This window comes from Siniperca chuatsi, linkage group LG12, assembly GCF_020085105.1.
Source record: "Siniperca chuatsi isolate FFG_IHB_CAS linkage group LG12, ASM2008510v1, whole genome shotgun sequence".
Lineage (NCBI taxonomy): Eukaryota > Metazoa > Chordata > Actinopteri > Centrarchiformes > Sinipercidae > Siniperca > Siniperca chuatsi.
The window spans coordinates 21,330,058-21,348,535 of NC_058053.1; the positions used below are offsets into that span (position 1 = coordinate 21,330,058).

General features: G+C 38.6%; 2 protein-coding genes across 6 annotated transcripts in view; one reads left to right on the top strand and one right to left on the bottom strand.

Moving 5' to 3' along the window:
• Nucleotides 1-4,241: 4,241 nt before the first annotated feature.
• neurod1 (neuronal differentiation 1) lies at nucleotides 4,242-11,242 on the bottom strand. Its single transcript, XM_044217744.1, has 4 exons — nucleotides 11,125-11,242; nucleotides 9,211-9,497; nucleotides 7,030-7,259; nucleotides 4,242-5,348 (listed from the first exon to the last, which is right to left on the bottom strand). The coding sequence occupies exons 2-4, from the start codon at nucleotides 9,483-9,485 to the stop codon at nucleotides 4,786-4,788; spliced, it is 1,068 nt and encodes a 355-aa protein (XP_044073679.1). The 5' UTR covers nucleotides 9,486-9,497; nucleotides 11,125-11,242; the 3' UTR covers nucleotides 4,242-4,785.
• Nucleotides 11,243-18,035: 6,793 nt separating this feature from the next.
• Nucleotides 18,036-18,478, top strand: part of itprid2 (ITPR interacting domain containing 2) — a 46,191-nt gene continuing 45,748 nt past the window's right edge. For 3 of the 5 annotated variants that reach the window (XM_044216120.1, XM_044216122.1, XM_044216123.1), the window contains exon 1: nucleotides 18,036-18,167. The gene's annotated coding sequence lies outside the window, so the exon portion shown is untranslated. Of the gene's footprint in view, nucleotides 18,421-18,478 lie in introns of all 5 variants that reach the window. The other 2 variants (XM_044216121.1, XM_044216124.1) reach the window with 2 other exon arrangements.

Genomic DNA, 18,478 nt, shown 5'->3' on the forward strand with positions numbered 1-18,478 from the left:
TGATTGATTATGTCCCCGTGTTTGCAATTGTGGGGAGTAACTAAGTACATTTACTAAAGTACCATACTGAAGTACAGTTCTGAGGTACTTGTACTTTACTTGAGTATTTCCATTTTATGCTAGGCTACTTTATACTTTCACTTCACTACCTTTCAAAGGAAAATATTGTACTTTTTACTCTTTATTTAAAAAATATTGTACTTTTTACATTTATCTGACAGCTGGAGTTACTTCACATATTTTACAAGTTTTCATATAAAACATATTATTCATTGTTCTCCCTTGTATCGGGCCATTTTATAGTAGAATTGAGTCCTTACTTTTTTTTTCTTATAAAAAATTGCAAATAATCTGACAGTACTTTCAGATTATTTAAATTTTCAATGCAAATCAAGTATGAGAATTTTCTAAAATCGTCTTGTTGCAAAATATAGACATTTATTTGTAGAACATTTGAATTAAAACAGGAAATATTCTCACTGCACTGCAGAATAAGGTTTTTTAGGACTCAATTACAGAAATGTCTTTATATGCGATTCTGGAGAAATCCAATACCATGACAAATACTATGATATAGAGCAAAAAAGATACAGCAAGTAATATAACTAAAGTTAGCTAGGTTATGGGTTAGCAAACTGTCTGCCAAAATTACAACAGTTTTGGTTATTTTACGTGAGATTTTCTCTGTGCTGTTCTCACTGGTTTGAAGTTAATAACATTTGGAAAGTCTAGAAGAGCCGTATGATTAAATTATTTTATCCCATTCATATGTGCGGGGACCAAAGGAAGTGTCAAACGTGCATGCACTGGCTCGGCTTGAGAAGGACTCTAGTGTGCTTGCTCTATGGGCCAAGGATGTATTCATAGAGCTGTACACAGCACCACCATTCAGCCTTGCTGCTAATTTGTCCTTGCAGCTACTTGTGGTATTGCAACGAAAAGTTTCCCATAGACCACCATTATAAGAGCGACGTCTTTAAAACTGCTGACAGGACACCTCAAACTCCAAACAAGGTCGTTCTTACTCTTCCTATGAATTTTTTATCCACAGAGATTTTATGTGTGTAAAACTTTCTTGGAGCATAGGAAAGTGATTTAAGTGAATGCCATCATCCTAATGTAAAGTCTATGTTCCCAGTTGACACAGATGGGCGGGGCCAGCAGAGAAACACTGATGTGCATGTGCAGTGGGCCGCACAGCATGGAAGTAAACCAGGAGGCTAAAAAGCTTTTTTGGCTTATGTGCACGGCTGGCGATTTTGCGCCCAGTGAGCGCATAAGCACTTTCATAGGAATGAGTGGGGCGCCATCTTGGAATGCAGTATGCAGTTTTTGTTAATATGTATGTCTCGTTAACTTCCCCAACTCCAATAAAGAGCAGCATTTAGCAGCTTACCTGAGCTATTCAGTGGGAAGCATCCAGGTCTGTCTCCCATACAGTCTTAAATGGGGTTAAATATGGAGCTAGAGCCAGGAGGTGATTAGCTTAGCTTAGCATCATTACTGGAAGCAAAGGGAAGTAGCTAGCCTCTGTCAACAGTTCAAAAATACATCTACCAACACCCCTATTTACCCCCACCTACCAATACTCCTCTATAATTAAGTCAAGACACTGTACACTCCAACTACTGTATTTAAAGTCGTCATAGTGAGGTTACCACCTCCGATGAGCTCACTGACCGTATCTCCGTGGATGAACTGTTGTTAATAGTTCCAACACTTACTGTAACTATGTTATGGTGTGATAATGTCAATTTTCTGGTATAATGAAATAATCAGTGGAGGTGAGTCCATTACTGTCTCTTCTGTCTTGTCCACTGACCAAAGGAACAAACAGAGCCTGTGTTTAAATCCTCCTCCATGTTTTAAATTGTGTTTGTAGGCAGTTTAATCCTGTGGTAGTTTAGTTTCACCAGCTAAGCTGTTAGCAGCTAACAGAGCCTGAAGCATCAGTACCTTTGCTATGGTTACCTGTAGTTTAATATACCTTGAGCACTGATTGTTGAAGGTGTCCTCCTATATGATTTTAACAAACACCTTCCAACCAATCAGAGAGCAGGGTGTTCCCTGGCTGTGGTATAAACACCATATTATGAGCTACAACTGAAACACACACACACACAGCGTGTGTGTTGATGACAGATGGCTGAGTTTAAGCTGCATTAATCAGTGTTATGATCAGCCAACAGACTGAAAAACAAAACCTCTATCACAAAGACTACTGCTAATATTACTATTAATACTGCTAATACTGCTGCTGCTACCACAGGAGCTGTAATCTGAGTGTAATGAGAAATGTCCACATGCTGTTTATATTCATAATTTTGTCCTATAAAGAATGAAAAAGTAAATTTCACTGTGAACAACTCAGCATTTTCAAACAATTTTCATTTGAATTTTCTCTAGATATCTATATTTATCTGCACAGTGTTTTGTCATTCATTCCAAAGCAGCTTTTCTTAGCATATATAGTGACTAAATAACCTGATGTTTGTGTTCCAGATATCTAGTAGGTGTTAGAGCTCAAATATATTCTGGAAATAGTTTCTGCTCCGTTTGAACAGGATGAATCTATGCTGCGGTTTGATTTTCTCTCATTATCATTCCACTTTAAAAGGGAAGCTAAATGGTGGGATATGGCTACCATATTGTCCCTGTTGACTTACACACACACACACACACACACACACAGCAGGACAACAGTGTGCATGGAGGGGGGCTCTGATGCATAAATGAGATCATTTTCATAAATTAAAATCTTGCCTGCAGAACGAACATCTGTGCCCTTCACACACACACGCACACACACGCACGCACACACACACACAGAGTAAATCCTGGTTTTGTCCTTCAGTCGGTGCGATAATGTTGTTAACATGTTAACTGGGTTTTCTCTGTAAGGAGATACAGTATGTGTTTTCTCCTCATGGGTTTATCATACTTATAGCCTAAAATCCACTTTAAATGACACTGTTGTCCCATGGAAACCTTGTATCTACAAGAAGTCAACCTTCAGTCTTGTCTTAGCTGAAGGTGTGACTTTCTTTAAGGATGTCTGCAGGTTTGTGAGGTGGTTGGTGCACATCTTAAGATGAATACTTCTCCAGTAATATTAATATAAGCTCACAGCAGCCACGTGAGAAGTTGGATCGTGGAACTACTCAAACTCCATGACAGCTGACCAAAATGTCAGAATAGGGCTGCAACTAACGGCTTTTTTCATTATCATTTAATCTGCCGATTATTTTCTGGATTAATTGTTCAGTCTACAAAGTAGTAAAAAAATGCCCATCACAATTTCCCCGAACCCAAGATAATGTCTTCAAATTCCTTGTTTTGTCCGACCAACAGGCTCAAATCCAAAGATATTCAGTTTACTATCATAGAAGACAATATTCATATTTGAAAAGCTAGAACCAGTGAAATTTGGGCATTATTGCTTTAAATGACTACAACACACTATCATGTAGTTCTAAGCACATGAGGACATTTTAAGTGTTTATTAATGTACCATATTCGTCAACAATTATAACTTCTAATTATAAATTTTATATTATTACAACTGTTTTACTCTGTTGTCATTCATTATCTGTTTATACACCAGCCTCCACTTATGAGTGCCTCCAGGAGGAGTTATAGGTAATACATTAACAAATATTTATAGCTATAACTTTACAGTGTGTTATAAACCAGTGTTTATATGCTGCTTATAAATGCTAAATAGGTAAAGTGTTACCCTGATGAATTTTCAATTAATCGTTTGATCTCTATACCAGAAATCTATCTGATCAAACACCCAGCTTGTTGATCATTTGGGCAATTAATCAGACGTCGTGAACCCCCTCAAACTGAACATCAAATGACAGATGATCTAGCAGAAATCCGGCCAGTTCTGATTAGTCACTGCCGACCAATTCGGGGTTAAATTTGGGCTTAATCCGTACTGTGTCTGCAGCATGCCATGACCAAAACTGGAAATAAAAGGTTTTTATGTGACACCGACGACATATTGTGTTTATTAACTGACATTGTTTAGTTTTTATCTTCTGAGTGCTTAAATTTTTCTGAGTGTGTTTTATGTATAAATGTGATTTTTAAGTTGAATTTGACTGAAGTGAACATGACCAAACTGGACTGAAGGGGACTAAACTAACCTGGAAGAAACTGGATACAACCACAGTAAACTGGACTGAACAGTGTTTTGTTGTGTTGTTGCTGATGAACAGAGTCTCTCACATGAATCACATTGAATTCCTTTTAATGAAAGGCCTTTATAAACATCTATCTTATAAAATATGAACAAGAGTCACATGAAATGTTAACAGAACGCTACAGGAACGTTATAAAAAGTAAAAACCACATGAACAACATGAACGGCCCAACGCCGGCTCAACACCTCCTTACACACTGACCCAAAAATAGAGAAATCTTTATTTTTTTCAACATTTGGAATTATCAGATGAGCTTCGCTCAGGTTTTAACAAAATTGCATAGTTTCCTCCAGATTATTGCTTATTGATTATTTTTTAAGTGATAAGATGGATAATAACGACACATTCAGAGAGCATCTCCTGCAGGATGAAGTGCTACAAAGAAGGTTACATCATCAACGTGACATCGTCATGGACATCACCGTCCTCATGAGTCGTAGAGCTTGACGCAGACAGAAAGAAGAAAAGAAAGAAAGACAGCTATGAAATGATAGAAATACACAGAACTGTCTGTCTCTCCATATAACGGTCTCTCTGTCTTCATCAGTCTCACAGTCCTTCGTCCTCCTCTTCCTCAGGAGTCGTGGAAGATGGCGTTCAGCTGGGCATTCATCAGCCGTTCGTGGTGCGAGTGTCCATCAAAGCCCATCAGCCCGTCCACCTGCAGCTCACCACACCGAGGGTTGGACCCCCCGCCGCCATACATGGCAGTGTGGCCCCCAGCTCCTCCTCCTCCCCCGTAGTGCACGCTGAAGGAGAAACTCTTGTCGTAGTCGGTGGCTGCGACGGCCTCATGCTTGAAGGACGAGAAGTTCCCGTTGATGCTGAGTGGTGGGCTGAGGGGCGGGTCAAACGCTGGGCCGTCTGACACCAGGACGCCATCAAAGAAGGGCTCCAGCGGGCCGTAGGGCTGACCTTTGACCTGGTGGAAGATGTGGGAGGGCTCCATGGTGCCGTAGGGCGGGCTGGGCAGGCCGGCCGTCAGCCCGGGGCTCTGGTAGGAGAAGTGTCCAGGATAGGCGACAGCGCCGGCAGGGGGAAGGTGAGCCGGCAGGTCGGGTGTCTGCTCCGGCAGGAAAGTCCGAGGGTTCAGCTGCAGGCAGCCTGCCACCAGGTTGGTGGTTGGCTGAGACAGACCTGAGAACAGAGAGACAACAATCATTTAATACTGATCAATACATATGATACCTGTCACTAAATATCAATCAATATTTAATAAATGCCAGTACATGTTAACACATTAATACCTATTAATACCTGTTACTTAATGTGATGTCAATACCTATTAATAAATGTCAATAAATATGAATATCTGGTAATACCTGTTAATAAATGTTAATACCAATTAATATATGTAAACACCTCCTATTACATGGCAATACCTTTAATTAAATGTCAATACCTGTTACTAAACAATAGTAAGTGTTGATTATTCCTATTACTGCCTGTTAATAAATGATAATACTTGTTAATTAATGTTAATTCTGTGTTAATAAATTATTGGTAAAGTCCTTCATCATATATATAATACAGCCAGGGAAAATACTCATTCCTGATTGGCTCAAACATAGTTCAGAGAAACACACAGTCCACATATAATGGACTCACTTGCATTATTTTCTCACATCAGGGTTTATCAGTTAACAGTTTCTAAGTCTGCCCTCTGTGAATTGGAGCTACCAAATTGGAAAAATGTAATCCTGACTTAACACTTATAATCCAATGCATTATAAAAGTCACTATGTTTTGGCTGTTTTGCTGAAACATGGTTCCAAGGCCTCATCAATATCCCATGAATATAAAAAAGCATGAGAGCACTTTAAATCCATTCAGGTTCAAAGCTCCTATCAGACAAATACACAAGATAAAACCCTCAAAGCGCATGAAGCCAAAAAAGTTTGACTTCCCGGCCCATAGAGCAAGTGCACTAGAGACTCCGCCGGCCGAGACGGCTAACTTCCAGTTTAGCCCTCCGCTAACTTGAATGGGGATAAAATGATTTAATCGCGCGTCTCTTCTAGACTTTCCAAATGTTATCAGACCAAATGGATCAAACTGGTGGTGGAACGAGTCATTTTGCGGGGGTTGGACACTCAAAAAAATGTATCCACCGTTCTACAGCCGCTTCTTTCACAGTGTCTATGGAAAAAAGTCTTTTTGGGCCCTTATGCATCACGTGACGGGCCCAGAAGTTGTAATTCCACGGTTTGGCCACTATGTCAAATTCTTGGCTACATAGCGGACAACAAATGAAAAGTTATTAATGTGTTTTTTTCCACTAAGTACCACTATACTGTTGTTGGATAGAAGCCATCAGTATGTTTATTGGGTCTGCAGCCTGTAATGATTTGGTACCATGAACGGTTGCAATTCGGCATTTAAAAGAAGAAGAAGAAGCGGTCAATTGTTACGATCATAAGTGCACAACAGCCGTGTTCGGTTTAAGACAACGCTACCCTGTCGAAATTCATGCACTACGCAAGTAAGTACATAGTAGACAGTGTACTACATGGAAGTGTAGGCTACTAAAATAAGTATCCAAATTGATACACAGCACATAAGTCTCACAGAGCTGCTAGCGTGGCTGTACACCAGTCTTAGTCTTGTTGTCACATAATGACAATTTTCCCTCCACAACTATTTTGTTAATTTTCTTTGAATAAAAAAAATGTTGGTTCAGATTTAGGTTAAAAATATACAGTATATACAAATATACTAATTTTGTTATAACGCCCAATGGCATTCCCAACTTTGGCACTAGGGGGTCTCAGGGTCTTAGTCAACCCAGTCCAGTCTGTTGCTGTAAGGTGACGCTGACCTTTGCAGAGCGCCTGGACGAAGCTCATGAGGTCGGGTGCCTTCCCGGACCGCAGGACCTCGCTCAAGGCCCATATGTAGTTCTTGGCGAGGCGGAGCGTCTCGATCTTGGACAGTTTCTGGGTTTTGGAGTAACAAGGGACGACTTTCCGCAGACTCTCCAGAGCGTCGTTCAGCCCGTGCATACGGTTCCTCTCCCGGGCGTTAGCTTTCATCCGACGGACTTTAAACCTGCAGAGACACAAAGCAGATTCATTGTTAGCCCTGATATCAATTATCATATCTGCAACATAATCAGCATCAGCATCACTTGTGAGTGAGCGTACATGCAGTCAGTTGCAGCTAAATAAACGTCTGCAACTGTAAGTAGTTAGCATGTTAGCTTACATACATTCTACACTGGCCGCACAGCGACGTACACACAGAAGCATTTTGGCAGCGATCACAGCTCATTATACAATACAGTTAATGTAGCCACACACATAGAAAAGAAGAAAATAGACTCTAAGCATAAAAAGATAATATTCTGTCAAACACGTGTGAGACAAACAACCGGAAAGTGCGGCTGAAACCTGGCACGGGCTACAAGATAAACCTTAGCTAACGTTAGATGAAGAAACTGACCCAAAAGTACATTTTGAGACAGAGCTAGGAAATTTAAGACATTTCTTGCAGTGAAAACACAGGAGACTCATGAGTCGATCCAATGATTCTCGCTGCAGGAAATGTACCTTAAATTGTAAAATGTACAGACCAGATCAGAGTTGTTTACTGCCACAAAGCACTCGCTGCTGCTGGTAAAGCCTAATGCTGTGACTGCATGGTAATAGTTGAAGGCAACGCAAATGAGCATCGATGCATTTTCATCAATTTCTCTTCTCCCATCTGGATTATGGGAGCTGGACAGTCAGAGGATTATTGTTTAGAGAGATTTTAATGAGTTAATCAAACTGTGAGCTGCTGTTTGACAAAACAGTGACCAGGACCCCTTGTCCTGATAACGATTGATCTGCAAGAGCGTTTTCTGAGAGCATTTTTATGAACTCTCTTAAATTTCTGCACACGTTTCCCAAAGCAGCACTTAAGAGCAAGAGCACGTGCACAACATTACGAGCTTCTTAACGTGGGCTGTTTCCTGTGCTGAAGATGATGCTGAATACAGTTTAAAGTAACCACAACAAAACAACAAAAATGTTTTATATTTGGAATTTTTCAGCATGAATACGAAGCTTAATGAGTGACAGTTCCTAAAAGTTTCATGAATGTGCAGGTCACAGGTATTGTGGATAATTTCTGTATTAGACCGCCTGTATATAACATGAGGCAGACAACATAAATCAATAAAAAGAAAAGAGAGGATATGGAACCTGAAAATATAATCCTGAAAGTGACATTTCAGCCAGACGAGATTCGGTGAGAAGACAGCGAGGACTACTATGATTGACAATTGTTGAATTACTTTGTGTGTTTATGTTAGTTTTATTGTATTATCTCAATTTATAATTTAAACATATAACAAGTTTTACATCCACACCAGTGTTCATGTAAAAGTAGAGACTTAAAAATGGACAAAAACTTGTAGTTTTTGGTTCCATCTGCAGAATCTTAAGCCTCCTGCGAGTGGGTCGGAGGTGCGAGTTCGTCTACGATCATTTCTAAAAGTTCCTTCAGTTCCGATGTTTTTGGGAAACACCTTTTAAGATAAAAAAGGTTCATAAAATGGATTTTACGATCATCTCAGCCTTAAGAGGCTTTGGGGAAACACGGCCCAGACACAATGTACTTTGACATTTTTAGACTCCAACCTTGAGAACAACTGCTTCTGTCCTTTTCTGATTGGACAAGAACTGCTGAGGCTTCTGGGTAATGATCTGTAAAGTCCCACTTTAACATATTCTTAGATCACAAAAAAAGTTATCCTAGTTATATCCTTCAAATGTTTGATGGCTCTGTTTTTGCATTTTCATCAAATAAGAATAACTTTTACGTCCCTTCAGAGGGACGAAGATGTCGGAACAAATACCGATCATAATCCTGCTCCTCAGAGGATGGACCCTGGAGATTTTAACGGCCGCATGACTTTTCCTCTAGCGCCTCCCTCAGGACAAACTTTAATTTTTATTTTATTTTAGCTGACCTCACATGCTGAAAATATTTGCTTTTAAGAAAGAGTCTTCTTCACCTCTGTATACGAGCCTTCGTCATCTTCTTCTTCTTCGGCCCTCGCCTCTTGGGTTTGCTCTCGCCGTCGTCGTCGTCCTCCTCCTCCTCTTCCTCGTCGTCGTCGTCCTCCTCATCCTCCTCCAGACGGTGGAGGCTGTCCTCCTCCTGCTCCTCTCCTCCTCCTCCTCCTCCTCCTCCTCCTCCCCTCTCTGTTTCTCCTCCTGCGGGGCTGTGAAGCTCCTGCTGCTCGTCCGACTCCACCGACGCCTGCTCCTCCCGCACAGACCTGGTCATGATGCTGGTTCTCTGTTTGTAATGAAATATGTTCATTAGAAAACAATAAAACACTCCTGCAGAGAGCTCATTATCTCACTTATTCTCTGTAAAGACGTGCAGAGGAAAGTTTATTAATGGGAAATAATTAAACTGGTTATTATATACAACATATTCCCACATCTGTTTTAATACATGTTTATTAAGTTGTAAATAACCACCTTATGTGCTAATTTTTCATATCTTAAGAAACAGATTTATTTTCACATGACCATTTCATATCATATCCTACCTACAACACGGGTTTGTGTAATATTAATTTAAATTTTTTGACAAACAACAATAAAAATGTCTCCAAACATTTAGCTTTTTTTGGGGGGATTAAAGTTGTTTTTGATTTTACAATATCATGCTTTATCAGCGAGGCCACACGTTTATATGTTTATATAATGTTTAGAAAATGTATTCCCATGGGATCAGAACATTTGGTTATTTTCTGTGTTGAACAGAATCAGCAGGTATACGGATAGATGATGATCGGAGGCTCTAACGTGTATTTTCTTTTTTTAAAAACAATAAAAAACATCTAATGGAGCTGATGTGATTCTTTACTTGTCTGAACAAAAATAAAGAGAAAGAAAGACAGAAAGAAAGAGAGACAGTCAAGCTAAGAGTTCAAGTGAAATTTAAATTAAACAACAGCCAACTCTCTTTCTGATTCAAATCGGAATCCAAAAATATATGAAATGTAGTTTACAATCATCGTAGCTACGAAGGCAACATCGATCTGTTCGGACGGATCTGTAGAAAAAGTAACTCTGTCGATATAAAGCTGCAACTATAAAACCCCCCAGTTTAATTTATATTTATACAGATTTGACGCGGATGTCTTTACAATCTGTACGACGTACGGACTTTAATTTTATATTATATAATATTTAACTGTTAGAAAAACATTAAACTGTCGAGAAACATTTCGAGCCAAATACAAAATAGAAATGATTTCTACCGCAGCAGAGAAAATATTAAAAACTGAGGCGGAAGATTTAATGACGTCTTAAAACGCAACGATAAATTCACCGTTAAGTAGTCAGCTGGAAGTATCATAATAATAATAATAATAATAATAGTAATAATGATCTGATAATCGACCAAATGCTGACGAATAAAATCCGTTTTTCTTTCATTCCCGTTTTCCGCTGACTGGTCCCGTTAATGTAACACACCGGCGGACAGGCGCAGGTGAGCGGACAAACGGGACGAGCACAAATAAACAAAATAAAACAAACAACAAAAATGTAAATTTTTAAATTCCAGGGAAGAAGAAAGACGTTTTGGATGTTGCTGTGAAACGGCTGAGGGCAGACGGGCATCTGCAAATAGAATAATAAAAATAAAACATAGACTAATAAAAACCGGCAAATAAAATAAAATCTAAAACATTTAAAAAATAATCAGAATTTAAAAAATAAAGAATCTTTGGTTTATATTTGACGCACGTTGATTAATTTAGATACAGATGAGTTATTTTATTACGAGTTATTGAATCACTGTTAATGATTCTCCGTTAAATTAGCATTAATATATTATTAATTTGGTATAACTGAGTAGCCTAAGAAGTAATCAGATGTATTAATCTGTAAATAAAAAAACAACCTACCTGTTGTAACAAGTCGCTGTCGTCAGATCGCACTCATCCCGCGCGATCTATGTGCGTGTCTGTGTGTGACTGTGCGGGATCTGCTATGCGCTTTCTGAGGTGTGTGTGTGGGTTGATGCTGCTTTTATACTCAACACACACACACACACACACACACTAGGGGTTGGAGTAATTTGCATATCGAGGCCCCGCCCTCCCGGCACGCGCCACGTCATTAACGGCCCCGGGGATCACGTGACAAATCTTCCATTTGTATCAGAGTCTCTCTCTCTCTCTCTTTGTGAGGAAAGTTGACCATCTGTGCCACATACACGCACGCATGCGCGCACACATATACTCATGGAAGGTGTTTGTTGTAGCCTATGTGATAATTATGCATTTGAGAATACTGCGCCTGTGCGTAAAGGTTTATCATTATTGTTGTAGAAGAAGAAGATGATGATGATGATGATGATGGTGTGTGTCAGATCTGTGTAGCATTCTGTGTGCATTTACACCTGCATTAATATGAGTTCTTCCTGATCCAGATCGGATCAGACCAGGTGGAGATGGGGTCCAAACGACCGTCTGTACTAACTGATTGGTGGTGCAGGTTCAGGCCTGTGATTCATCTCAGAGCCGGTGTTGTGTCAAAGTCAGTTACCCTGTCGATGTGTGTTTCCTCTCACCTTAACCTGCACCAGACTGTATCCCAAACATCAACCAACCACAGAGAGCAGCACTGCAGGAAACACTGTTCAAAGGGGGAACAGACTTCAACACAAGACTGGCTACCCCACTGTCTGATGACCACACCTGGTCCCCCCAAATAAACTGGTCTGGACACACCTGTGAAGCTTGTTGGTTAGATTTAAGGTTTTACAAAGTTTTAGCGTGACTCTAGGGGCGGGTATGTCGGGCTGTTGGTCCATCCACCACTTTGGTGTTTCAGACTTAAATATGTTAACAATTATTGGATGGATTGTCATGAGATTTTGTGCAGACATCTGTGTTTCCCGAAGGAGGAATATTAATTACTTTGGTGATCCTCTGACGTTTCATCTAGCGCCATCATCAGGTCAAAATTTTAACGTGTACTAATACTTTGGTTTATGACCAAATACCTGCAAAGCTGATGACTTTCCCATCAGCCTCAGCTGTACTTTGTGATCAGTGCTAATTAGCAAATGTTAGCACTAAACTAACATGGTAAATATTACACCTGCTAAACATCAGCATATTAGCTTTGCCACTGTGAGCATGTTAGCATATATCTGAAAGCACTGCTGTGTACAGCCTCACAGAGCCGCTAGCATGGCGGTAGACACCGTGGCGTGGGTCTCCGCAGATTACCCTGTTTTTTCATTTGTTACACAACTTTTTCTGTGAACAACCGAGTGCGACACTATGAAAGCTTTCCAGTCTGTCTGAAAATGTGCGCCCTTATCCCCATATTTAAAGGGACATTTCACCCCAAAGTCAAAAATACATATTCTTCCTCTTAGCTGCAGTGCTATTTATCCATCTAGATTGTTTTGGTGTGAGTTGCAGAGTTTTGGAGATATCGGCCGTAGAGATGTCTGCCTTTATGGCGCGTGGCTTGTGGCGCTCAAAGCGCTAAAAAAATACATTTGAAAAATACATATTTTTCTACCAATATGAAACAACAAATCTGGGTATTATCTTGAGTCGTGATTTCTGACAAGAGACATTGCTGTTGAGTTTTTCAAATGTATTTTTTAGCGCTTTGAGCGCCACAAGCCGCGCGCCATATAGTCCCATTATATTCCAAAAAGGCAGACATCTCTATGGCCGAAATCTCCAAAACTCTGCAACTCACACCAAAACAATCTAGATGGATAAATAGCACTGCAGCTAAGAGGAAGAATATGTATTTTTGATTTTGGAGTGAAATGTCCCTTTAAAGGATATCGCGTCTCCTCCATCGCTGTGATGGTGAGCTTTTCACTCTGCCGAAAAAAACTCTTCCTTACTTCCTTACGACATGGTTGGACAACATGTCGTACGAACTACCTCTTTTCTAGCATAGCCTTAGTCATGTTAAATCATTAGCATGTAGCCTGATAGCCATGTCGACTGCATGTTTTTACAGGCCAGTAGAGAGTGGAGGAGGAGCTGGAGTAAACCAGTGGACGTGGTTCATCTCAGCCGTCCACATCCACTGAGTCAGACTGGCTGCATCAGCACTGACCAATAGGAAAGAAGCAGTGGACTTTGGACCAGGCTGTTCTCCAGTGAGGTGGTTGCTATGGTGACCACAAACCGGTTGCTAGGAGGTTACCAGGCAACTTTAGAGGACCCGTGTGTCTATCCATCAGCGTGAATTCTCTGACAGCTAATGGTTAACGCAGAATCAATCTCCCTGTCTCTCTGCTGTTCAGGATTCATGAATGATCAGGTTTATCTCTGTGCTGTTCATGAATTCTGACTGTAACATGTAATGATCATAAGCTTTTTTTTTCTATAGCACTTTTCTCTGGCTTAAGTACTTTTACAATTTCAAGAATAAAAGCACAGATACACGAAACAAGTCACACAGAATTCACGGTTTGATTTGATGGTTCAAGCCTCAAAGCTGTCAATGGCTTCGAATAAAACATCTAGAGATTAATTGATTTTACAGACGTTTATCGGGAGACTGAAGCAAGAATGAGGAAGAGTTTGAAAATTAGAATAAACAGCAGCAAAGTGACATTAATTCAGGGAAGCGAAATCTTCTTCTTTTGTTATTTAAAGCAAAGTGAACAAACAGCAACTCGCTGTTGAATAACAACTATTATTCTATACTGCAGGCTGTGTGTGTGCGTTGAGTTTTCATTGGTTGCTTTGTTCTTTGTATGAATAGGGTAATCTGACCTTCTCCACACACACACACACACACACACACACACACACACACACACACACACTGGTATATGTCAGACAGCAAAAACAATGTCTTATAATTAACTTTTTGATCATTTGGATTTACAGTCGAATCATTCAATTTAAAATGTATTGAAAACACTTTACTTTAACCCCCCTATTTACCACTTATAAGTATTTAATAAATGGTTTATAACACACTATAATGTAGCTGCAAGCAGATAAACATTAAGTGTTTATTAATGTACACTATTTGTCAACAATTATAACTTCAGCAAGCAGTGATAGCATTAGTGAAAACAATTTGTTTTAAGATAAGAGAATAAAACATTTTTAAATAAATGAGGACAAGAGAACAAATATTGGAAGGAGCCGATCTGTCTGTGTGAGTCATTTTAAGTATAAGGGACAAATAAATGTTTTAAGCAATGAGGACAGTTAATATGCAATTGTAAATAACATATAATATAATAATAATAAACTTTATTCATAGAGCACTTATCAAAGTACAAAGTGCTTCACAGAGTGAGAAATAAAATACAGTGAATGATCAAATACATGAAGGACAAAAACAAAATAAGAGATAATAACAATAAATGAAAAAACAATAAAATAAACAGACAGTTCAGGTAAAATCTGGATTTGCTTTCAGATAAAAATGCGTCTTGAGAAGAGACTGAAAAGAAGACACTGACTCAGACAACCTAATTTCTTCGGGCAAGTTGTTCCAGAGCCTCGGGGCCCTGATAGCTCTGTCCCCCTTAGTTTCCATCCTGGACTCAGGAACAGACAGAAGACCCCTGCCCGAAGATCTCAAACTACGTGAAGGTTCATAAGGGATTACAAGGTCTCAAATATAGTCTGGAGCCAGGAGAGCCTTAAAAGTAATCAATAAGATCTTAAAATCAATCCTAAAACCAACAGGGAGCCAATGTAAAGAGGCTAAAACAGGTGTGATGTGGTCGTACCTCTTGGTCCTGGTTAACAGCCGAGCAGCTGAGTTTTGTACAGTCTGCAGTCGTTTCAAAGTTTTTTGATTAAGACAAGTGAACAGGCTGTTACAATAATCAAGGCGTGAGGAGATAAAAGCATGTACAACAGTTTCTGCATCATTAAGATTTAAAATAGATTTGATTTTTGTAATATTTCTGAGGTGATAAAAACATGATTGGACAAGCTTAGTGATATGTTGCTCAAAACATAGGTCAGTCTAATACATACATATATATATATATATATATATATATATATATATATATTTATATATATATATATATATGACATTGAAGAAGCATTTTGATCAACAACATCAGTGTAATCCAGAATTAGTACTTTAAGTTGCGAAGCCTCTTCCTGACATTTAATGTAAAGCAATTTGTGGAATGATACAGAGCCTCAATACCAAAATTAAGTTTCCTTATAATGTGATCAATGTGTGGTTTAATCCATAATATTTAATTTGATCAACTTTTTGGATTAACCTGAAATTGAGAAAATATTTTTTTTTTCTGTTTTCCTTCATGACTAATTTAAGGAAACCTTTATAACAGCATCTGAAAATGAATGATTCAAATTTAACAGTTTGGTTTACATTTAGATAATTTATACCTTTACATATTCTGATCAATGTCTTCGGCTGACGTTGTGAAGACGGTGAAGATGATCATTAGTTTAAAGGTGTTTGGTTTCCATCTGGTGGTTAAATGTAGGTACTGGAGGTCAAACCACACATCTTTCTTTCTTACAGTTTAACATGTTTCATTGGATGATAATATATTTATTTTATGTGTCAGCGGGGTTGCATTTAGGTGTTTTTTGGGGTATTACAGTAACAGATTTTGATGGTGTTATTGTTTTGGGTTTATATTGTTTGTTCTTTCAGTTGTTGACAGCAAACCTGATATTTTTTTTTTTTTTAACACAACCTGTTTTTTATTTTTATAGTATTAGTCATCAACCAGGGCATATTTATGAGATCTGGGCTGGTATGTATAAAACTAAAAAATAAATGGTCATAAGAATGGTTCTAAACTTTGACTTATAAGTCAAAAAAAGTCTTGGTTAAAAAGTAGGAAAAAAGTAAAAATACTCATTATATAGAAAAATGGCCCCTGTGACTTATATGTTATATATATATATGATATTATTAGATTGTTAATGCTGATGCATCGATGTGTAAGCAGCATTTTAATAGCTGATAGCTTCGGTAGTTTAGTCCAGTGGTTCTCAACCTGGGGGTCGGGCCCCTCCAAAGGGTCACAAGATAAATCTGAGGGGCCGTGAGATGATTAATTGGGGAAGGAAAGAAGAAAAAAACAAAGTTCTGCTTTACAAATTTTCTTAAGTCATTGTTTTCGTGTTAAATATTAGAGAGGAAATGTGGTGGAACTGTGGAGAAGTCACTGACATCTAAGGCCGAAGTCACAAAACATCCTGAGGCTAAAAGTAGCTCCTAAAATAGGAGAAACTCATAAAAATAAGGGGCGTGTCAGTCCTAACTTCAGGACTCCTTTCGTTCTGAAGGTAATTCACAAAGCATTTTAGTGCCAAAACATATTAAGAGCTTATAAATTATGAAGTTTTGTTATAAATTAAACCACCCAACAGTTTATAGTAGAGCTGAAACGATTAGTCGATTAATCATTAAGTCAACTGACAGAAAATCAATTGGCAACAATTTTGATAATCGTTTGTCATTTTTCATGCATAAACATTTCATGGGTCCAGCGTCTCAAATGTGAAGATTTGCTGCTTCTTCTTTTAATTATTTAATTAATTTTAATTTATTTTTAATCATTTTTAGGTTTGTACTGTTGGTTTGACACAACAAGCATTGTGAAGGTGTCACTTTGGGCTCTGGGTCATTGTGACGAGCATTTCTCACTATTTTCAGAGTTTTTACAAACCAAACAATCAATCGCGAAAATAATCTGCAGATTAATGAGGATTGTGGATTAATTGTAGTTAAAAAATGTGTTTCACCTCAACTCACTACAAATCAAATGTAAAATCCTGCTTTCACATTAATGCATGAGTAATAATAATCTAATCATATAATATATAATAATATATCAGTCACAGGGGACATTTTTCTGCATTGAATACTTACTTTTAATACTTTAAGTATATTTTCCTGATCATACTTACTTACTATTTTCAGTGCAGGACTTTTACTTGTAATGAAGTATTTTTACAGGGTGGTATTAGAAGTACTCAGATCTTTTACCTAAGTAAAAGTAGCAATACCACAGTGTAAAAATACTCAGTTACAAGTAAAAATCATGCATTCAAGATTTTACTTACATTAATGTGTACATCACTTTAATGTTGCAGCTGGTGAAGGTGGAGCTGATTTTAATTACTTTATATGCTGGGATCAATAAAGTCTTATCTTATCATTACCTATAATAATACATTATAATTTATTTGATGATTACATTTCGTATTATTAATCTGACTGCAAAGCAACTAGTAACTAAAGTTATCAAATAAATGCAGTGGAGTAAAAAATACAATCAGAATCAGAAATACTTTATTGATCCCTGAGGGGAAACTCTTTTGTTACAGCTGCTCACTATCAAGTCAGTGCACACAGGAGTAGAAGTACTAAGCAAATCAAAATATAATACACTATAATACAGGTCAGATAAATTAAGTACAAAGTGGATTTAGTATAAAATTAAGTGTAAAGTACAAAGTGGATTTACCGGTTGATGATAAGTATGTACGGTGTAATAATATAAGTAATAAGTAATAGTGCATGTACTGTCAAGTTAAGTGTAGCTTATTAAGATGATTATGAGACAATATTTGCCTCTGAATCGTAGTGGAGTAGAAGAATAAAGTAGCAGAAAATGAAAATACTCAAGTGAAGTATAAGTACCTCAGAGTTATACTTAAGCACAGTACTTGATTAAAGATGCTTACTTACTTTCCACCACTGGGTATTAGGATGTGAAAACTTCCTCCAGCACTGCCGGCCTGCGTGTACTGCAGCAGGCCGGCAGGCGTCGCTGTTTCTCCGCTTGCAGCGCGTTGGGCGACTCGCCACCCCCCTCCGCTCCCTCCACGCTGCTGGTTTCAGGAAGCGGAAGCAGGAATGCTGGAGTGTTTTCAGAAAAGTTTGGACAAGTTTGACAGTTTGGGAGCAGAGACACAAACTGAAGAGAAACATGACGGTGAGTTACTGGAGCGCGCACAGTACTGCGGATAACACTGCTGGTAACACTGCTTATTAAGGAGATACGTGCTGCTGCTGGTGTTAGTTGTGTGGACGCGGAGAGTTTCTACCGAGGCTGCTGTCAGTCCTGTCCTCCGTGTCAAACAGAACAGGAACAACTGAACAGGATAAACGAGTTAGTCTCAGCTAAAGAAGACAAAAAAAATCAGAAATCCGCATTAAAGAGCGACTGAATGATGTTCACGCAGCAGGTATTTAAATATGTACAGGATATGTCTTTGTGTGTGTTATAAAACTGTTGCTGTCAGT